Source organism: Aquarana catesbeiana, linkage group LG11 (genome assembly GCF_042186555.1).
Source record: "Aquarana catesbeiana isolate 2022-GZ linkage group LG11, ASM4218655v1, whole genome shotgun sequence".
Lineage (NCBI taxonomy): Eukaryota > Metazoa > Chordata > Amphibia > Anura > Ranidae > Aquarana > Aquarana catesbeiana.
Window position 1 is genome coordinate 32208794 of NC_133334.1, and position 23422 is coordinate 32232215.

Genomic DNA, 23422 nt, shown 5'->3' on the forward strand with positions numbered 1-23422 from the left:
GCAGTTGGGACCAACTTCAAGAACACATGAAGAGGTCCTAGACCGGAGGCACATGAGAGAGTAAAGAGAGGACAGAGGTAGAGAACACTGCTGATAGACTCCAGGGAGGACAACTGGTCACAGCCGAGAGGACTGGTGAGTGAGGCACAGTCAGGAGGACTGGGGAGGGACGCCCAAAGGGACTAGGACCTTGCAGTCTGAGATGGGTGCAGTTTCAGAAGAGTAGACTGTGGGAAGTGGGGCAGTGGAGAGAGGCAGCCGCAGCCATGAGGGCTGGCAGGGCCGGAAGATGGGTTACTGGGCTCAGTAGCCGCATGTAGGACAGCTAGCACCAGAGACTTCTATTTTGCTACACTGTAGGGGCCCGCGGTCCCTACCTGCAAAGGGCAATTGATAAAGGCCTGGCTGAGCCAGTGTCAGGCCTAACCACTTTGTGCTAGCTGTGCCTGGAAGATTAGAGAGGGAGCGATGTGCAGGAGGAGAAACGGAGTGTATATACTGGAGTGTATATAGTCGTCCCAAGCAAGTTCTGCCAATTCTGATGGGCATTCCATATTTCCCTTACCGCATCCAAGTTCAATCCCCTCAATAAAACAAAAATAAACAAAGTTCTCTGACTGTTCCATGTCTCTGAGTGACTGAGAAGTGAATGCTGGGCTGGGCAAGGTGACGGGTGAACTACAACATTCAGCGGCTTCTACGGGGGCACTGCTTCATAAGTATGAGTGGGTGGGGGGGGGGGGGCAAATTCTGTGCCTAAACATTTTTTACCTTAATGCAAAGAATGCATTAAGGTAAAACATGTTTAGGCTTTAGCACCCCTTTAATGCATTCTCTGCATTAAGGTAAAAAAAACTTACAATAGCAGTGCCCTCCCAGCCCCAATAGATCCAGAGCTGTGCCTGGCTTCAGTTCTTCTCTCCCCTTTCCATGCTCTCACAAGCTTGACGGAGAGCAGCAGGAGCAATTGACTCTTGCTGCAATCAGTCAAATCCAGTGAGGAGGGAGTGTGGGGGAGGGGGGCGGAACCGAGCCACGCTATGTATGTCTATAGACTCACACAGCCCAGCTCAGGATGGAGCCTACACAAGTGCCCCCATAGGAAGAGGAGGAGACAAGAGCGCCAGCGGGGGATCACAGAAGAGGAGGTGCAGGACCACTCTGTATAAAACCATTGTACAGAGAAGGCAGGTATGACATTTTTCCTATTAAAAAAACAAAACAAAAAACTTTTACAATCCAGCAATGTAATGTTCTCAAGCTCTGTCACCGGCGCCAACATCTTCTCCCCGATTTGTTCTGGGTTTGAGGGCTTTGGCCATCTTTATTGGCTGGGCCAGCATTAGGTAACCTCCATACATGTGCATGGGCAGGGCCGCTGATAAGGCAGTACAGCCGCCCTCCTGTACTGGGCCCAGGCCTCATCAGTTCAAATGGGGGGACCCGAGCACCTGCCTAGCAGGAGGTCCAGCAGTACTGCCTTATTGCTGACACTTTTGGCTCTTGAGAAGTGCTGCCGGCTTCTACTTTTCTTTTCTTCCTCCAGCTGCACTGCGGGGGGGGGGGGGGGGGATCAGTCCTAGTATCTGCACCCCTTGTATCTGTGTACCCCTTTCCCCCACTATGCTGCTGTTTTCCCTCCTCTCCTCTGCCGCCGGCAGCTGCTGCGGGTACACAGGGGGGTTATTTCAGAGCGGTGAGTTGGGGGGGCGTTCGCCATTCTGAATAAACACACCAACCTGAATGAACACAGTGAGTGATCGAGTCTGATCACTCACTGTTGGGGGGGAGGGGGGATTGTGCAGATATTGCTACTACGCCGCTATTCACTTGACTGGGTCTAGTTTGACGGGGGTAAAATTTCTACCATGGCTGCAAAGCATAGAAGAATTGCGGGCATTGCATTTTAGCAAAAATATAATTTGACATTTTCAAAGGAGGGGGGGGCCCTGTCAGGTAGGTTGTACGGGGCCCCGTGGTTTTTATCAGCAGTCCTGTGCATGGGAGTTCATTCATCCCTGCACAGAGGTGTGTTAACAATTCTGGATGAGTTGACTGTTCAATCTGAACCTAGGTTTGGACAGTACAGTACTTTGGCTGTTTGGGCGTCAGTGGCGGCCCATGCATTGTGGGCACACGGTCACCGCCCCCCCCCCCCCCCCCATTCCTGCTGCTGCCTCCCTATCCATGCACCTGCCCCCTTTCAGGATGCCGGACGCATGGACTCCTATGGCGAGGGCAGGAGAGGTGTATTTTTTTGAAGCACCTGATCAGAGCCAGAGGCTCTAGTAGGCTTCAAAATAGGGTGGGCTCGGGGTGCAGAGAGTGCGCCCTGATCCCACCCAATTGTGTGACCATAGCAAATGAATATCCGCTATTTTCACACTGCATTGCCTCCCTGCCAATCTGGAGGCAGGTCAGTGAGACCTGTTTCCTGATTGGCTAAAGCACCAGGCGTCCCTATTGGATGCTCAGTGCTTTGGCGGAAGCGGAGGAAGCTGACTGGAGAGGAGACGCCGGGAGAAGATGACACCCGGTAAGCGCCAGTCCTCTTGTACGGGGTGTCCCGCAACCCATCCGCGCAGGAGGGGGGGTGTGAGCGGGGCGTACACTGTGATGGGCACACTGGCAGCATTTGATTGGCACACTGGTAGCATATGATGGGCACACTGGCAGCATTTGATGGCACAGTGGCAGCGTTTGATGGGCACAGTGCCAGCATTTGATTACCCAGTGGCAGCATTTAATGGCACAGTGGCAGCGTTTGATGGCACAGTGGCAGCAATTGATGGGCACAGTGGCAGCGTTTGATGGGCACAGTGGCTTAAATTAATGGCACAGTGGCAGCATTTGAGGGCACAGTGGCAGCATTTGATGGCACAGTGGCAGCGTTTGATGGGCACAGTGGCTGAAATTGATGGCACAGTGGCAGCATTTGAGGGCACAGTGGCAGCGTTTGATGGCACAGTGGCAGCATTTGATGGGCACAGTGGCAGTGTTTAATGGGCACAGTGGCAGCATTTGGGCACAGTGGCAGCATTTGATGGCCCAGTGGCAGCGTTTGATGGCACAGTGGCAGCGTTTGATGGGCACAGTGGCAGCGTTTTATGGGCACAGTGGCAGCATTTGAGGGCACAGTGGCAACATTTGATGGCACAGTGGCTGCAATTGATGATTTTTATTCAAAATGTTTTTGCGCCCCCCCCCCCCCAAAAAAAAACCAAAAAAACATTTTTGAGTACCAGCCGCCACTGTTGGGCATTTAAAGGAACATCAAAACATTTGCCCATCTGGCATCAGACATATTGGTGGAATTTCTACCGCTTCTATATATGACAGCTTCCCGCTGTCATTGGTACCTAAAGAAGCTGAGGGTGCTTGTACCTGCCACATCCCTAGGAACCACTAACATCACCGGGAATTCCCAGCACATGAGCAAAGGGGCAGGGATAGCGGTAACACCATTGCCCAAGTATGGCCACTGGCCATATTTGAACAATGATGTCACCACTATCCCCCCTTTCCCTTATATAGCTGATAGCTAATTACTACATTAGTAATCGATGACTTATTAACCACTTAAGGACCGCCCCACGTACGTGTACTGCGGCATATTCACGTACCTGTACGTCATTGTTTCTTCCTGCTCTGGGGCGCCGGAGCCCCTCGCCTCACTCCCGCTGTGATTGGACACAGCGTGAGCCAATCGGCCAGGACCCGCCAATTGTTCCGAGGAGAGGCAGAACGGCGGTCTGCCTATATAAACAAGGCAGATCGCCGTTCTGCCAAGAGAAAAATTGAGATCTTGTGATACACGGATCTGTTTTCCTCCAGTGTCAGCAACCCCCCCCCCTCCCCCACAGTTAGAAGTCACTGCCTAGGAGCACACTCTGCCCTTTTTATCACCCCTGGTGTTAACTCCTTCCCTGCCAGTGTCATTTATACAGTAATCAGTGCATTTTTTTTTTATCACTGATCACTGCATTGGTGTCACTGGTCCCCAAAAAGTGTCACTTAGTGTCAGATTTGTGCGCCGCAATGTCGCAGTCCAGCTAAAAATCACCACCTTTACTAGTAAAAACAATAAAAAAAAAAAAAAAGGTCCATAAATCTATCCCATAGCTTGTAAACTCTATTATAACTTTTGGGCAAACCAATAATTATTGGGATTTTTTTTTTTCCAAAAACATGTAGCAGGATACATATTGGCCTAAGTTGATGAAGAAATTTGATTTTTTAAATTCTTTTTTATTGGATGTGTTTTATAGCAGAAAGTAAAAAATGTTTTATTTTTTTTATTTTTATTTTTTTTTTATTTTATTCTTTTTTTATTTATAGCGCAAAAAAATAAAAACCGCAGAGGTGATCAAATACCACCAAAAGAAAGCTCTATTTGTGGGGAAAAAAAAGGACATACATTTTTTTTGGGTGCAACGTCGCACGGCAGTGCCGTATCGCAAAAAAATGGCCTAGTCAGGAAGGGGGTAAAACCTTCTGGAGCTGAAGTGGTTAATGCTTACTTTATCTTTCTACACAGTGCGTCCATGGCACTCAGTTTGCAGAGAACACTTACATTCCAAATCAGAAAGCCTAGCTCTGGCTATACGATATGCCAGGGATCTGCAATTAGCGGACCTCCAGCTGTTGCAAAACTACAAGTCCCATCATGCCTCTGCCTCTGGGTGTCATGCTTGTGGCTGTCAGAGTCTTGCTATGCCTCATGGGACTTGTAGTTCTGCAACAGCTGGAGGTCCGCTAATTGCATATCCCTGCAATATGCCTTTGGCAAGCCTCCGCATGGCTGACTAATCCAGATGTTCCCATTTCTACTAGGAAAAAAAAAGGGGGGGGGGGGGATGTGATTACACAGCAATGGAATTAATCTGATCGCTCCTGCTATTTGGGTTGAACACGCGCTTTTCAGGCTATCCACAGGTGTTGATCTACTAAAACTGGAGAGTGCAAATTCTGGTGCATCTGTGCATGGCAGCCAATCAGCTTCTAACTTCAGCTTGTTCAATTAAGCTTTGACAAAAAAAAAAAAATGGAAGCTGATTGGTTTCTATGCAGAGCTGCACCAGATTTTGCACTCTCCAGTTTTAGTACAACCAACCTCTCAGTATAGCTATGGACCTGTATATGTAATATTTCATATTTCACTGATTATTAATGAATGTAAAAATACCTTCAGCTCTGAACAATGACAAACAAACTGCCCACAAATACATTCATTTGAAAAATTCAGTAAATGTCAAAACACTTTATCCACAAAATTCCATTGCTATTTCAACACTAGCGCATTATTCTGGACATACTGCCATCTTGTGGTTATTATGCTAACTGCATTTCAAATATTAATTAACAGTTACGCTATTGCATCCACTTTAAAGCCTAACTGCAGGTTTATCATTACTTTAAATCGTTTGTTTGGGCTAAGCTGGTTTAAACAACGTATTTCCTTTACTAATATATGTGCCTGCTGGGATCACTGTACAAACTGTAACATCGGCGAAGGAATACGATTTTGTGGACCAGCTTGGCCAAAATTAGCTATTTAAAGTCATAGGAAACCTGGAGTTAGGCATTAAATCCCTGTGCCGTGGTTTGAAAAATGACATATTGGTTAGGTTAAAATGTGCTGCTGTTGGAGGCATGTAAGGTATGAACAAGATTTCTGGTGTATTTTAATAATGTCTGTGACGTTTCATGTTCTAAGGGTTAATTCACATCAGCCACCACATTATAACACAGCGGCTGGCATTCGGTGCAATGAGGCCGGACAACTGCATGCAGTGCTGTTGCGCCAATCTTGGTGCATCGCACTATTTCTTTTTTTTTTTTTTTTCAAACAGACGTTATTAAAATGTCACGCAGAGACAATTCATCAAGTTCTATTGGCCACTGTGCAGTGCGAGGTATAATCAATGCTCTGTGCTGCTTTGGAAAAAAGTACAGCCTGCGGATACCACCTGGTGTGAGTTGGCCCTCAAAATAAACTCAATAAATTGCTAGTAATTACCTTTGCTCTTACTTCCAGGTTTCCCATACTGAAAAATAAATAAACAGGGAAAACAATTAGATAGCTAGATAGATGTGGAGAAGAGTGAAGTGACGGTAAGTGATGGAGAATTTCATTTCTATTCATTAGGGATGAGCTTTGAGTTCGAGTCGAACTCATGTTCGACTCGAACATTGCCTGTTCGCAAGCTCGCCGAACAGCGAACAATTTGGGGTGTTCGCGGCAAATTCGAATGCCGCAGAACGCCCTTTAAAAGTCTATGGGAGAAATCAAAAGTGCTAATTTTAAAGGCTTATATGCAAGTTATTGTCATAAAAAGTGTTTGGGGACCCGGGTCCTGCCCCAGGGGACATGGATCAATGCAAAAAAAAGTTTTAAAAACGGCCGTTTTTTCAGGAGCAGTGATTTTAATAATGCTTAAAGTCAAACAATAAAAGTGTAATATCCCTTTAAATTTCGTACCTGGGGGGTGTCTATAGTATGCCTGTAAAGGGGCGCATGTTTCCTGTGTTTAGAACAGTCTGACAGCAAAATGACATTTCGAAGGAAAAATTCCATTTAAAACTACCCGCGGCTATTGCATTGCCGACAATACACATAGAAGTTCATTGATAAAAACGGCATGGGAATTCAACACAGGGAAACCCTGAACCAAAATGAAAAAAAAAAATGACGTGGGAGTCCCCCTAAATTCCATACCAGGCCCTTCAGGTCTGGTATGGATTTTAAGGGGAATCCCGCGCCAAAAAAAAACAAAAAACGGCGTGGGGTCCCCCCAAATATCCATACCAGACCCTTATCCGAGCACGCAACCTGGCAGGCCGCAGGAAAAGAGGAGGGGACGAGAGTGCGGCCCCCCCCTCCTGAACCGTACCAGGCCACATGCCCTCAACATTGGGAGGGTGCTTTGGGGTAGCCCCCCAAAACACCTTGTCCCCATGTTGATGAGGACAAGGGCCTCATCCCCACAACCCTGGCCGGTGGTTGTGGGGGTCTGCGGGCGGGGGGCTTATCGGAATTTGGAAGCCTCCTTTAACAAGGGAACCCCCAGATCCCGCCCCCCCCTGTGTGAAATGGTAAGGGGGTACTTACCCCTACCATTTCACTAAAAAACTGTCAAAAATGTTAAAAATGACAAGAGACAGTTTTTGACAATTCCTTTATTTAAATGCTTCTTCTTTCTTCTATCTTCCTTCATCTTCTTCTTCTTCTGGTTCTTCTGGCTCTTCTGGTTCTTCCTCCGGCGTTCTCATCCAGCATCTCCTCCCCGGCATCTTCTATCTTCTTCTCCTCGGGCCGCTCCGCACCCATGACATGGGGGGAGGCTCCAGCTCTTCTCTTCATCTTCTTCTTCATCCTCTTCTCTTCTTCCTTCTTCTCTTCTTCTCTTCTTCATTTTCTTCTCCGGGCCGCTCCGCATCCATGCTGGCATGGAGGGAGGCTCCCACTGTGTGACGGCGTCTCCTCGTCTGACGGTTCTTAAATAACCCCCTCTGAAGCACGGGACATGACGGGACTTCCCTGTGGCATTCCCCGTGACATCACAGGGAAGTCCCGTCAAGTCACCGTGCGTCAGAGGGGGGCGGGGTCACCGGGTGGCCCTGCCCCCCGTTATTTAAGAACCGTCAGACGAGGAGACTCCGTCACACAGCGGGAGCCTCCCTCCATGCCAGCATGGGTGCGGAGCGGCCCGGAGAAGAAAATGAAGAAGAGAAGAAGGAAGAAGAGAAGAGGATGAAGAAGAAGATGAAGAGAAGAGCGGGAGCCTCCCCCCATGCCATGGGTGCGGAGCGGCCCGAGGAGAAGAAGATAGAAGACGCTGTGGAGGAGATGCTGGACGAGAATGCCGGAGGAAGAACCAGAAGAGCCAGAAGAACCAGAAGAAGAAGAAGATGAAGGAAGATAGAAGAAAGAAGAAGCATTTAAATAAAGGAATTGTCAAAAACTGTCTCTTGTCATTTTTAACATTTTTGACAGTTTTTTTGTGAATTGGTAGGGGTAAGTACCCCCTTACCATTTCACACAGGGGGGGGCCGGGATCTGGGGGTCCCCTTGTTAAAGGAGGCTTCCAGATTCCGATAAGCCCCCCGCCCGCAGACCCCCACAACCACCGGCCAGGGTTGTGGGGATGAGGCCCTTGTCCTCATCAACATGGGGACAAGGTGTTTTGGGGGGCTACCCCAAAGCACCCTCCCAATGTTGAGGGCATGTGGCCTGGTACGGTTCAGGAGGGGGGGCACACTCTCGTCCCCCCCTCTTTTCCTGCAGCCTGCCAGGTTGCGTGCTCGGATAAGGGTCTGGTATGGATTTTTGGGGGGACCCCACGCCGTTTTTTTTTTTTTTTGGCGCGGGGTTCCCCTTAAAATCCATACCAGACCTGAAGGGTCTGGTATGGAATTTAGGGGGAACCCCACGTCATTTTTTTTTTTATTTTGGCCGGGGTTCCCCTTAATATACATACCAGACCTGAAGGGCTTGATATGGAATTTAGGAGGACTCCCACGTCATTTTTTTTTTTAATTTTGGTTCGGGGTTTCCCTGTGTTGAATTCCCATGCCGTTTTTATCAATGAACTTCTATGTGTATTGTCGGCAATGCAATAGCCGTGGGTATTTTTTCCTTCGAAATGTCATTTTGCTGTCAGACTGTTCTAAACACAGGAAACATGCGCCCCTTTACAGGCATACTATAGACACCCCCCAGGTATGAAATTTAAAGGAATATTACACTTTTATTGTTTGACTTTAAGCATTAATAAAATCACTGCTCCTGAAAAAAAGGCCGTTTTTAAAACTTTTTTTTGCATTGATCCATGTCCCCTGGGGCAGGTCCCGGGTCCCCAAACACTTTTTATGACAATAACTTGAATATAAGCCTTTAAAATTAGCACTTTTGATTATTCATGTTCGTGTCCCATAGACTTTAACGGTGTTCGCGTGTTCGAGCGAACTTTTTTCCTGTTCGCATGGGGTTGTTCGGCTCATCCCTACTATTCATTATAGAAATAAAATATTTTGGTTGTCATTGGGCTTTAAAGAAACTCAGCACTGGTGCGCAGTCATGTTGGAACAGGAAGGGGCCATCCCCAAACTGTTCCCACCAAGTTGGGAGAATGAAATTGTCCAAAATGTCTTGGTATGCTGACGCCTTAAGAGTTCCCTTCACTGGAACTAAGGGGCCAAGCCCAACTCCTGAAAAACAACCTCCCACTATAATCCCCCCTCCCCCCCCACCATGAGGGACACCTACTAGCAAACGTATGTAGACATAGGACACGCCCCCTGCCACACCCCCTTAAAGGAGAATTAACCAAAAACAAAAGGTTAATTAAATCCACAAGGGCTTTTTTACCACTACTATTTCTTTATACTGGCTTTTAAAATTTACAAATGCAGCAATTTAGAATTTAGATGAAAGGTTTAACACTGGGAAACACTTTTTGAAAGGAAAAACGTGCATTTTATATACATCTATATAGATCAGATTAAAATGAGGGACAAATGAGGAGGAAAGAGGGACAGAGGGACATTGCTCCAAATCAGGGACAGTTGGGAGCCCCCACTGCAAGAGATAATTTTCAAGTTTCCTGGAGTTGAGCTTTAAGATATTGAACAGGTGATGTGAGAAATACAACATTTAGCCCTAACACTGTACTCACATTTCCGTGTTCATAATATGATTCTGTGACACAAACAATAGATATAAATTAGTCATATCCAGATTATGATAACAGTAAGCACAGTAAAGAAACAGGTACTCCCCCCCCCCCACATTATGGATAGTGATTGCAAACTGTTCCACAAGGGCAGATTGAATACCCACAAGCGCCCAATGAAAATGCCCAATGTATAATGACTGAAGTCCCTGTACTGCTGCTGGAACACAGAGCTGTATACTGTATGTAGCTAACCCTATGCACAGTTTATACAGTGCACCCAGCTGGCACATTTGTTAGTGAAGGAAATAAAAAAATTCAATAATATCTGGGGCGTTAAATGTTCTACACAGTGGCTGGTGTGCGGTGCAATCAATGCTGGATTACCATATAGGCAGTGTAGGCACCAGCCTATAGGCCCCCTTGCTGTTTAAGGGCACCCCGTGTCAACAGATCAAAATAATATGTGATTTGACCTTGAAAAAAAATTACAATGAAGCTTTCTTAAATTGTTTACAAGAGATAGAAAAAACGAATTAACTCAAAGAAATGAAAAGTTTACATTAAAGACTTTATGGAGAAAATACTGTTTTAATGCAATGAACCTAATAACAACTTAACCACTTTAAGACAAGGCCTTTTTCTGACATTTTAAAAATCAGTATTTTTTTGCTAGAAAATGACCTGGAACCCCCAAATATTATGTATTTTTTTTTTTTAGCAGAGGCCCTAGAAAATAAAATGACGGTCGTTGCAATATTTTATGTCACACTGTATTTGCTCAGCAGTCTTTTAAACATGATTTATTTGGAAAAACTACACTTAAAAATACACTTAAAAAAAACAAAAAAAACCCAGTAAAGTTATCCCAATTTTTTTCTATAGTATAAAAGATAATGTTACGCCAAGTAGATAGATACCTAACATGTCCTGCTTTAAAATTGGGCACACTTGTGGAATGGCACCAAACTACGGTACTTAAAAATCTCCACAGGCGACAATTTGAAATTTTTAACAGGTTACTTGTTTAGAGTCACAGAGAACATCTTGCAATAGAATTATTGCCCTCGCTCTAACGATTGTGGCGATACCTCACATGTGTGGTTTAAACTTTGTTTACATATGTGGGCATGACTTACGTATGCGTTCGCTTCTGCGCGCAAGCTCGGAGGGATGGGGCGCTTTAAATTTTTTTTTTTTTTTCTTATTTATTTTACTTTTTTTTTTTTTTTTTTTTACACTGTACCTTCAGTTAGTTTTTTTGTTTTTTTATCACTTTTATTCCTATTACAAGGAAGTTAAACATCCCCTGTAATAGAAAAAAGCATGACAGGACCTCTTTATTGAGAGATCTTGGGCCAAATAGACCCCACATCTCTCATTTACCTTTAAAAGCAGAAAAAAAAATTTTAAAAATTCATTTTGACTTAAAAAAAAAAATTATCTGCCGGCTATCTTGCATTCACTTGGCTTCCTGCCTAGCAATTGGCCGCACCGAAATGGTTCCATACTTGATGTAAATCCAACCTAAGAGTAAACTTATAATGTATTATTATAATAATAATTATAATAATAATAATTAAAATATATTGTTAGTAATTACCTTTGCTCTTACTTCCAGGCTTCTTATTCTAAAAAATAAACAAACAGGGTTAAACGAAAGAATAGATAGATAGATGTGTTATATTACAGCCTTATTCCAAAATGGATTAAATTCATTATTTTCCTCAAAATTCTACAAACAGTACCCCATAATGACAACGTGAAAGTTTGTTTGAAATCTTTGTAAATTTATTAAAAATTAAAAAAAAAATCCCATGTTCATCAGCCTTTGCCATGACACTCAAAACTGAGCTCAGGTGCATCCTGTTTCCACTGATTATCCTTGAGATGTTTCTACAACTTGATTGGAGTCCACCTGTGGTAAATTCAGTTGATTGGACATAATTTGGAAAGGCACACACCTGTCTATATAAGGTCCCACAGTTGACAGTGCATGTCAGAGCACAAACCAGGCCATGAAGTCCAAGGAATTGTCTGTAGACCTCCGAGAAAGGATTGTATGGAGGCACAGATCTGGGGAAGGGCACAGAAACATTTCTACAGGATTGAAGGTCCTAATGAGCACAGTGGTCTCCATCATCTGTAAATGGAGGGAGTTTGGAACCACCAGGACTCTTCCTAGAGCGGGCCTCCTGGTCAAACTGAGAAGTGGAGAAGGGACTTGATCAGGGAGGTAACCAAGAACCCGATGATCACTCTGTCAGAGCTCCAGTGTTTTTCTGTGGAGATAGGAGAACCTTCCAGAAGAACAACCATCTCTGCAGCACTCCACCAATTAGGCCTGTATGGTAGAGTGGCCAGACGGAGTCCACTCCTCAGTAAAAGGCACATGACAGCCCACCTGGAGTTTGCCAAAAGGCCCCTGAAGGACTCCCAGACCATGAGAAACACAATTCTCTGGTCTGATGAAACAAAGATTGAACTCTTTGGCCTGAATGGCAAGTGTCGTGTCTGGAGGAAACCAGGCACTGCTGATCACCTGGTCAATGCCTTCCCTACAGTGAAGAATGGTGGTGGCAGCATCATGCTGTGGGGGTGTTTTTCAGCAGCAGGAACTGGAAGACTAGTCAGGATCGAGGGAAAGATGAACGCAGCAATGTACAGAGATATCCTTGACAAAAACCTGTTCCAGAGCTCTCTGAACCTCAGAATAGGGCGAAAGTTCTTCCAACAGGACAATGACTCTAAGCACATAAATGTATGACTCAGAGGGTTGGCCGTGTCATTGCCAACATCCCTTGTAATTTTTAGAACTAGATGTGTACCTCAAAATGGGATTTTAAGGGCAATGCAGAAATTGGCAGTGTTGAATTATAGTTAAAAAGAAGTTTATTGATACAAAAACGAATAGGATATACATGAACATACACATTGATCTAGTTAAGAATAATTATAAAAACATCAGATATATGGAAACATATGATGCATCCTACTGCTAGTTACAAGTACCACCCCCGATAGGTGTGATGGCGTCCTGATAGCAGATTTCCAACGCGTTTCAACTTATTGTAGGGATAAAGTCTTCCTCAGGGAGGGACTGCATCACATTCTAAAATTTTAAGTAACAGCATGATTATTGGTATATACTTAAATATTTGTTTGTTACCTATATCTATAGAAATCGCATTACAACAGAAAAGTATTATATGCGACTTACATTTGCGACTACAGAAATCGCATTACAACAGAAAAGTATTATATGCGACTTACATTTGCGACTACAGAAAATCGCATTACAACAGAAAAGTATTATATGCGACTTACATTTGCGACTACAGAAATCGCATTACAACAGAAAAGTATTATATGCGACTTACATTTGCATTTAACTGTGAAAAATCGCTTTCCCAGTGCTGGCAGGGGTCCTAACACGTGATTGTCAATGCTGCTCAAATATCCTCTACGGGATGGCCTGGTATATTGTGAAGAAACCAGTATTTGGCAGTCGTGATAATTAAACAACTGAAAAACATGAAGGTATAAGGGAAATGCTAAGAAATTGAACATCAAAGAGGTCAAAGAATGGAAATAATGGTGATTCGTAGGGGAAATAAGGTTCCCCAGGGCCATCATAGAGTAAAAGAGATCAAATACCTTAAATTGATTGTGTCAGGTGTATTGTTCCAAGTGGCAGGGAGCTCCGGTCCTGGAGTACCTCTCTGTAACAAAGCCAGTTGTGGAATGCTGCCTGTGGCCATCCCTGGCGTCCTAATATATGGGGTGTGGGCGTGGCTAAGTGATGGGCGTAGCCCTATTCTAGGTAGAGTCTCACATTCATTGGTGGTGCAGTGGAGGGGGTGCGACTTCAATTGGCTGCTGTCACTGTTTAGAGGAAGCACCTTTGTACAATGTATTGAGGGGAAGCGTCCACAAGCTTCCCTGTTATCTAGGTAGCAGACGCTTGGACCTCCTCCTTCCTTTTCTCCTCCCCGTGACGTGAAGCCTATTGCTTACACGTAGCCCATGTAATATGGGCACGGGGTGAGGCGGGGAGAGAGGTGCGTCTGGTTGCCGGGGCAATGTGCATATGACGTTGGGGTCACATGGCCCCGACGTCAGTTCCTAAAAGAGGGAGGGGCGCCGTGTGACTCCACAGCGCTATTGAGCAGTCTTATTCATGTTAAACCGGGCATCGGGGCATAGTAGCCCCGCTGTCTGACAAAAAAGTATCAGACTATGCACAGCGGTGTATGGGGTACTGTTCTATGCTGATGTCATAGATGTCACCAAGATATACAGTGACAAGTATGACAAAAAGTAGCAGGTCTATACTCCCTCATTTAGAGATGGAAAAAGGAAGGAAGAAAAATTGTATAAAAGAATTGCAAAGAATTGATTGAAATGGGGATAGTACTGATGAAATATGAAATATATATAATAAGAGAATGTGAAGGGGGATTTTTATTCTTAAATATGCCCAAACCTCTTTATGATGATTGTACTGTCATTGAGCGAATGGCAGAACATCAAAATTAGGGCTTATAACCACCGACACAGTAGGAAATCCCGGGGCATCAAAATAAGATCTGACGCCTTCGGGGTATTCGGGCCATGATGTTGCGTCATGGCCCCCCCCTGTGCCGGGTAGGGATAGTGGGCAGAATGGCAACGGTATCATTGGCCCTTTGTTTCAGCACTGAGAGGCGGATTCATATGGCACAGTCGCATGAAAAATGCATCTGCAGAAATAACAGCAATTAACATAATACTGTATACAAAATAGTTACACAAAAGAGATTACAGTAATTACAATAAATAAGTTTAATTAGAAAAACTCTCCTATATAGTTTCTGACTGGGTAGGGTGTAGAGTCTTAGCAGTTTAAGACATATGATCATCAATGGGGAGATAATGGGCCTATGGTGTTGTGGAGGAAGCCCTCTGTTTCTCCGCAAGGGGTACTGGAATAGAACTCCAGTTCTAGAAAAGCAGAGGTGCAAGGGAACAAAGAAGGTGAGAAAAAAATTATGTTAATCCGTTTTCCCCGAGCTGAAGCCCTCCAAGAAGGGTCTGAAACTTTCGGTTTCATTTAGGCCTGGGGGGGTAGTGGCCCTAAGGTACCTTATCCAGCGCATTTCACGCTGGAGGAGGACCTTGTTCCAGTCTCCCCCTCTGAGTGGCAAATGAATCCTATCAAGGACTGTGAAGTTCACCGAGGGTAGTCGGTAATTGTGATATCTGGCAACATGCCTTCCCAAAGGCAGATACAAGTTGCCGATTTGCATACTTTGCATATGTTTGTCGACACGTTTTCTAAATTCCTGTCTTGTTTTGCCCACGTAGAAGGCACCACACTGGCACTGCATGAGGTATACCACACCCTGCGTCTTGCAATTGGCAAAATGACGCAGGGAAAAACTTTCCCCATTAGGCAGTGCCAGTGTGGTCCTCCTACCGATGACTGGACATTGGGCACAGGAACCACATGGGTATGTACCCCATGTTTTACAGGGGTCCTTTCTTGCCGTGCCCTTGTATTCACTTTGGATGAGTGCATTTCCTATTGAGCCAGGTTTTCTATAGGTGATTTGGGGTTTAGGACCAATTAGTCCTTTCAGGATTGGATCATCTGTAAGGATGGACCAATATTTTGAGATAATTTTATTGATTTTAAAATGCTCATTAGAAAATCTCACAATAATCCTTGTAGTGTCGTCTTCTTTGGTTGGTTTCTTTGAGAAGATTAAATCCCTTCTATTGGTTTGCTTAACTCGGTTGAACGCTTTTTTTAAAGAGGATTTGGAGTAGCCTCTGTTCATGAGCCTAATGGTAAGTTTGTCCGCTTCGTGTTGAAAGTCTTCGTTGTTACTGCAGTTTCTTTTAAGGCGGAGAAACTGGCTGTAGGGAATGGATCTTTTCAGAGGTTCCGGGTGAAAGCTGTTTGCATGCAACAGGGTGTTGCCAGCAGTCTCCTTTCTGTAAAGTTTACTTGATAGTCCGCCCTCAGAGTTTTTAAAGATGGTAATGTCCAGGAAATTTACTTCATGGGTATCCGAGGTCATAGTGAAAAACAGGTTAAAAGCATTGTTGTTCATCAGCTTTAGACAGTCCCTCAATAATTCAGGGGGGCCGTCCCAGATGATGAAGAGATCGTCTATGTACCTCTGCCACATACATATGTGGCGAGTGTACACAGACGCTGCCTCCCCCTGTAGGAACTCCCTCTCCCACTCCCCCAGGTACAGGTTGGCATAGGAGGGTGCGCAGCACGTCCCCATAGCCACTCCCTGCACCTGGAGGTAGTGGGAGCCCTTGAAAAGGAAGGTGTTGTGTCTGAGGATGTAGTCCAGCATAGTTAGAATGAATGCATTGAATTTCCAGTCTGTTGTTGCTCTTTGTTGTAGGACACGTTCAATTGCAGCTATGCCTAAGTGGTGTGGGATACTATTATACAGCGATTCCACATCCACTGTAGCAAGTAGAGCTGAACTGGGAATGGATATTCCATCGAGGATTTGCAATAGATGTATGGTATCCCTTGTATACGATGGAAGTTCCATTACATGGGGTCTCAGGTATTGATCTATTATTTGGCTGATCCCCTCTGTGATGGAACCATTCCCGGAAATGATAGGTCTCCCTGGTGGGTCATTTAGTTTTTTATGCACTTTGGGTAGTGCATAAAAGGTGGGTTGACGTGGATGTCTAGTGCGTATAAAATCCCACGTGTCTTTATCTATTACCCCTTCATTGACAGATTCATCCACCAGGGAGAAGAATTCCTGGTTGAATTTGTCTACTGTGGAGGGAGAAATCTTTTTATAGCATTTGGTATCATTCAATATGTTAAAGCACATTTTTTCGTATTTGGCATTGTCCATAAGGACGATGTTCCCTCCCTTGTCCGATGCTTTGATTGTAATTTCTGTGTTGTTTTTAAGGGAGTTTAATGCCTTTTGTTGTTCCCGATTTAGGTTGCTTTTTTTGTTGTATTTTTCCATCTTGTTGATTTCTTTAGTGATCTGTCCTACAAATAGAGCTATGGCTGGATTCTGATTCAGTGGTGGAAATCTGTGTGATTTCCTTTTGTATTTTTTGGTGGTTTGGACTCTGCTGGGTTCCTCATATTCTTCTTCACTGCTTTCACTGTCAAGATCCCTCTCACAAAAATCCTCTATTGGGCCACTTTCTTGCAGTAATAGATTAAGATCTCTGAGAGCTCTAAAGTCTGCTGCTTTGAGATTAGGTTCCACTTCAGGTGTAGCCGTGGTTTTTTTAGTCGCATATAAGCTTTTGAGTAAAAGTTTTCTGGCGAACAGATTTATATCTTTGATGGTTTCAAAGCTGTCTAAACTCCGATTCGGACAAAAGGAGAGACCTAGAGACAAAACTTCCTGTTCTATTGTTGTGAGTTTGTGAGATGAGAGATTTATGACATTTAGTTTTCCTTCACCGGTGGAGCTGTCATGGATATCATTGAAAGTTGTGGTGGTGGGGTTGGAGGAGGTTGGGATTGTATGTTGCTCTTGTCTAAAAAAGTGTCTATATGGGTCTGCTGGGTTTTCGGAATCGCACCCTGTTCTTTGTAACTTTTTCCGGTATTCTGAGAGGATGAGCCTTTTGGGTTGCCCGGTATTGTCCCCCTAGTTCTACCCATGCCCCCTTCTCTTCCACCTCGTGTGCTTTCATTTGACTGGACGTCTGTGGTTCTTCTCTTGTGTGTTTGTTGAATCTCTCCCTCCATATCTGTTTGTTTGGGAAAGGGACCCTTTCTTTTGCCTCGAAATTTGCCCGCCTGGGATGAGGCTGAGGAGGAGGAGTTATTGGAAGGTGTGTCCGAAAGATAGTCATTGGTCTGGTTTATATTATTCTGTTTGGGAAATCTGGAACTTTTTCTTATTTGTGAATTGGTATTCCACTTATATGCCCTGCCTTCGCCAAAAGCGTTTTTATCCCTCCAGTATTTTTTCTCCTTTTTTATGAGAATATTTTTGCTGAAGATTTCTAGGTGTTCCTTCAGTTTTTTCTCATATACTGTATATTGTTCGTGTTTTTTGAGGGCGGAAAGTCGGGTATAAAGTGTTTGGATTTCCATGTCCATACCTCTCAATTGCTGCTGGTATTCGTTTTGCAGCAGTAGCATGAGGTGTTTGGAACATTCATTTAGTTTTGTTTCCCAATTTGTTTTCAGTTCTTTGGTAATGTTATCCAGGGTGGGGAATATTTGTATTCGTAGACCTATAGGGTTTATGCCCTCCCTGATGTAGCGTCCTAAAGATTCTATATGCCAGTGTAGGGCAGATTTTTTCTCTAGTATTTTGGTTAAGCATGAAAAAAGTGAAGATAGGTCTGAGGTGACCTGTTCTTTGTCTTGATAGTCTTTTTGGATATTAGCCATAAGTTCCTCCCATTCTCCCCCCAATAGGTCCCCCATTGTATGTCGTTACTGCCTAGTGGAAATACACTCAACCCAAAAGCAGAAAAAAGAAAAAGAAAGATAAATGGTCATCGGGGGTTCTCCAATGACTGAGTTGGGCTGCTCCACTCCTAAAACAGGAAAATCCCTTATTGTATAATAGGATGGGTGGAGCCTCGTATTAATTAGATTAAATATTTATTTTTGGTTCAAGGAGATCTCTTCATCATCTGGGACGGCCCCCTGAATTATTGAGGGACTGTCTAAAGCTGATGAACAACAATGCTTTTAACCTGTTTTTCACTATGACCTCGGATACCCATGAAGTAAATTTCCTGGACATTACCATCTTTAAAAACTCTGAGGGCGGACTATCAAGTAAACTTTACAGAAAGGAGACTGCTGGCAACACCCTGTTGCATGCAAACAGCTTTCACCCGGAACCTCTGAAAAGATCCATTCCCTACAGCCAGTTTCTCCGCCTTAAAAGAAACTGCAGTAACAACGAAGACTTTCAACACGAAGCGGACAAACTTACCATTAGGCTCATGAACAGAGGCTACTCCAAATCCTCTTTAAAAAAAGCGTTCAACCGAGTTAAGCAAACCAATAGAAGGGATTTAATCTTCTCAAAGAAACCAACCAAAGAAGACGACACTACAAGGATTATTGTGAGATTTTCTAATGAGCATTTTAAAATCAATAAAATTATCTCAAAATATTGGTCCATCCTTACAGATGATCCAATCCTGAAAGGACTAATTGGTCCTAAACCCCAAATCACCTATAGAAAACCTGGCTCAATAGGAAATGCACTCATCCAAAGTGAATACAAGGGCACGGCAAGAAAGGACCCCTGTAAAACATGGGGTACATACCCATGTGGTTCCTGTGCCCAATGTCCAGTCATCGGTAGGAGGACCACACTGGCACTGCCTAATGGGGAAAGTTTTTCCCTGCGTCATTTTGCCAATTGCAAGACGCAGGGTGTGGTATACCTCATGCAGTGCCAGTGTGGTGCCTTCTACGTGGGCAAAACAAGACAGGAATTTAGAAAACGTGTCGACAAACATATGCAAAGTATGCAAATCGGCAACTTGTATCTGCCTTTGGGAAGGCATGTTGCCAGATATCACAATTACCGACTACCCTCGGTGAACTTCACAGTCCTTGATAGGATTCATTTGCCACTCAGAGGGGGAGACTGGAACAAGGTCCTCCTCCAGCGTGAAATGCGCTGGATAAGGTACCTTAGGGCCCACTACCCCCCCAGGCCTAAATGAAACCGAAAGTTTCAGACCCTTCTTGGAGGGCTTCAGCTCGGGGAAAACGGATTAACATAATTTTTTTCTCACCTTCTTTGTTCCCTTGCACCTCTGCTTTTCTAGAACTGGAGTTCTATTCCAGTACCCCTTGCGGAGAAACAGAGGGCTTCCTCCACAACACCATAGGCCCATTATCTCCCCATTGATGATCATATGTCTTAAACTGCTAAGACTCTACACCCTACCCAGTCAGAAACTATATAGGAGAGTTTTTCTAATTAAACTTATTTATTGTAATTACTGTAATCTCTTTTGTGTAACTATTTTGTATACAGTATTATGTTAATTGCTGTTATTTCTGCAGATGCATTTTTCATGCGACTGTGCCATATGAATCCGCCTCTCAGTGCTGAAACAAAGGGCCAATGATACCGTTGCCATTCTGCCCACTATCCCTACCCGGCACAGGGGGGGGCCATGACGCAACATCATGGCCCGAATACCCCGAAGGCGTCAGATCTTATTTTGATGCCCCGGGATTTCCTACTGTGTCGGTGGTTATAAGCCCTAATTTTGATGTTCTGCCATTCGCTCAATGACAGTACAATCATCATAAAGAGGTTTGGGCATATTTAAGAATAAAAATCCCCCTTCACATTCTCTTATTATATATATTTCATATTTCATCAGTACTATCCCCATTTCAATCAATTCTTTGCAATTCTTTTATACAATTTTTCTTCCTTCCTTTTTCCATCTCTAAATGAGGGAGTATAGACCTGCTACTTTTTGTCATACTTGTCACTGTATATCTTGGTGACATCTATGACATCAGCATAGAACAGTACCCCATACACCGCTGTGCATAGTCTGATACTTTTTTGTCAGACAGCGGGGCTACTATGCCCCGATGCCCGGTTTAACATGAATAAGACTGCTCAATAGCGCTGTGGAGTCACACGGCGCCCCTCCCTCTTTTAGGAACTGACGTCGGGGCCATGTGACCCCAACGTCATATGCACATTGCCCCGGCAACCAGACGCACCTCTCTCCCCGCCTCACCCCGTGCCCATATTACATGGGCTACGTGTAAGCAATAGGCTTCACGTCACGGGGAGGAGAAAAGGAAGGAGGAGGTCCAAGCGTCTGCTACCTAGATAACAGGGAAGCTTGTGGACGCTTCCCCTCAATACATTGTACAAAGGTGCTTCCTCTAAACAGTGACAGCAGCCAATTGAAGTCGCACCCCCTCCACTGCACCACCAATGAATGTGAGACTCTACCTAGAATAGGGCTACGCCCATCACTTAGCCACGCCCACACCCCATATATTAGGACGCCAGGGATGGCCACAGGCAGCATTCCACAACTGGCTTTGTTACAGAGAGGTACTCCAGGACCGGAGCTCCCTGCCACTTGGAACAATACACCTGACACAATCAATTTAAGGTATTTGATCTCTTTTACTCTATGATGGCCCTGGGGAACCTTATTTCCCCTACGAATCACCATTATTTCCATTCTTTGACCTCTTTGATGTTCAATTTCTTAGCATTTCCCTTATACCTTCATGTTTTTCAGTTGTTTAATTATCACGACTGCCAAATACTGGTTTCTTCACAATATACCAGGCCATCCCGTAGAGGATATTTGAGCAGCATTGACAATCACGTGTTAGGACCCCTGCCAGCACTGGGAAAGCGATTTTTCACAGTTAAATGCAAATGTAAGTCGCATATAATACTTTTCTGTTGTAATGCGATTTCTGTAGTCGCAAATGTAAGTCGCATATAATACTTTTCTGTTGTAATGCGATTTTCTGTAGTCGCAAATGTAAGTCGCATATAATACTTTTCTGTTGTAATGCGATTTCTGTAGTCGCAAATGTAAGTCGCATATAATACTTTTCTGTTGTAATGCGATTTCTATAGATATAGGTAACAAACAAATATTTAAGTATATACCAATAATCATGCTGTTACTTAAAATTTTAGAATGTGATGCAGTCCCTCCCTGAGGAAGACTTTATCCCTACAATAAGTTGAAACGCGTTGGAAATCTGCTATCAGGACGCCATCACACCTATCGGGGGTGGTACTTGTAACTAGCAGTAGGATGCATCATATGTTTCCATATATCTGATGTTTTTATAATTATTCTTAACTAGATCAATGTGTATGTTCATGTATATCCTATTCGTTTTTGTATCAATAAACTTCTTTTTAACTATAATTCAACACTGCCAATTTCTGCATTGCCCTTAAAATCCCATTTTGAGGTACACATCTAGTTCTAAAAATGACTCTAAGCACACGGCCAAGATAACAAAGGAGTGCCTATGGGACAACTATGTGAATGTCCGTGAGTGGCCCAGCCAGAGTCCAGACTTGAACCCGATTGAACATCTCTGGAGAGATCTGAAAATGGCTGTGTACCGACAACCCCCCATCCAACCTGATGGAGCTTGAGTGGTCCTGCTAAGAAGAATGGGAAAAACTGCCCAAAAATAGGTGTGCCAACCTTGTAGCATCATACTCAAAAAGACTTGAGGCTGTAATTGGTGCCAAAGGAGCTTCAACAAAGTATTGAGCAAAGTCTGTAAATATTTATGTACATGGGATTTTTTTCATTTTTTATTTTTAATACATTTGAAAAGATTTTAAACAAACTTCTCTCACGTTGTTATTATGGAGTATTGTTGATAGAATTTTGAGGAAAATAATGAATTTAATGCATTTTGAAATGAGGCTGTAACATAACAAAATGTGGAAAAAGTGAAGCGCTGTAAATTTCTGGATACACTGTGGATAAAAGAAATTCTCTAATCCTTCCATACTCTATTTAAAATGCGTTAAAAAAATCTTTATGTACAACTGAACATTAAAACAACTAACCTTTGGAACAATGCATTTTTTGGAGAAGAGTTAATATTTCTGTAAGGCTTACTTTCTGCCTGTGACCCCATTGAGGCGACACCAGGACTAGAAAGGAGGGGGGTCACTTGGGCAGGAAGACAAGGACAGCAATAAAAATACTGTCAGATTCTCTTACCCTTCCCCACTCTACAAAAAATGTTCTGTTTGTTTTTTGTTTTGTTTTTTATCTTTTTATTCCCTGTACCCGCTAGAGAAATTTCTCATCATTTATGTTGTGACAGTAAGTGATGGGAAATTTCCTCCATAGAAAAAAAAAAAAAAAACAATATAAAAAATATTATTAGTAGTACTAGTATTATTAATAATAATAATAATATAAAAATAATACAACAATAATAAAAAATGATGATGATTATGATGATGATGATAATAATATAAAATAATACAATTAAGATATATTAATAATAATAGCAATAGTAAAATAATAATATAAAATAGTAAAAATATAATAATATATCATGATAAATATAATAATAGTTTAAAATAACAATATAAAATAGCAAAAATATGAAACAGTAAAAAAAAAAACAAAAAAAAAAACATAGCAACAATAATATTAATAAAATAATAAAAAATCCAGGCACTTCATCACCTCTAGCAAATTTATAGACATCGTGAAAATGTAAAATTATCCAGAATAAAACACTATGGGGGTTATTTACTAAAGGAAACCCCACTTTGCACTGCAAGTGCACTTGGAAGTAAAGTTGCTATAGATCCGAGGGGGACATGCAAGGAAAATAAAAAACAGCATTTTAGCTTGCACATGATTGGATGATAAAATCAGCAGAGCTTCCACTCATTTCAGATCTACCCCTCAGATTTACAGCGACTGCACTTCCAAGTGCACTTGCAGTGCAAAGTGGATTTGCCTTTCGTAAAAAACCCCCTTTGAGATCCATTCACAAAGCTCTTTTCCTTGTCCGGCTTTTTTTTTTCTTTGCTACCACACCTTATTCAGCTCAATTCACAAATATGCATCACATGCTTTAATTGCTCCATAAGTAGTGTTATTTTATGACTACTAGTGTTACTATAGCACTGTTTGATTTATTTTTCCAGTCATTATGATAAAATCAAATCTAAAAGCCAATTTACATGATCACCGCACATCGCTCTTTAAAGAGA

The 23422-nt window shown here is 43.3% G+C and overlaps 1 protein-coding gene and 1 long non-coding RNA gene across 2 annotated transcripts; one reads left to right on the forward strand and one right to left on the reverse strand.

Annotated features, from left to right (window-relative positions):
* Nucleotides 1–12453: 12453 nt before the first annotated feature.
* LOC141111941 (uncharacterized) lies at nt 12454–17313 on the reverse strand. The gene is made up of 3 exons (XM_073604168.1): nt 13332–17313; nt 13055–13199; nt 12454–12786 (listed from the first exon to the last, which is right to left on the reverse strand). Exon 1 carries the CDS (start codon nt 16676–16678, stop codon nt 14708–14710), a length of 1971 nt encoding a protein of 656 aa, XP_073460269.1. The 5' UTR covers nt 16679–17313; the 3' UTR covers nt 12454–12786; nt 13055–13199; nt 13332–14707.
* A 2073-nt stretch (nt 17314–19386) lies between these two features.
* Nucleotides 19387–21614, forward strand: LOC141112944 (uncharacterized). Its single transcript, XR_012236665.1, has 3 exons — nt 19387–20807; nt 20940–21084; nt 21353–21614. It is a non-coding gene; the product is annotated as an uncharacterized lncRNA (long non-coding RNA).
* The last annotated feature ends 1808 nt before the right edge of the window (nt 21615–23422 follow it).

Coding starts and splice junctions, on each gene's coding strand:
- LOC141111941 (XM_073604168.1), bottom strand. CDS start 16,678: ATGGAAAAATACAACAAAAAAAGCAACCTAAATCGGGAACAACAAAAG.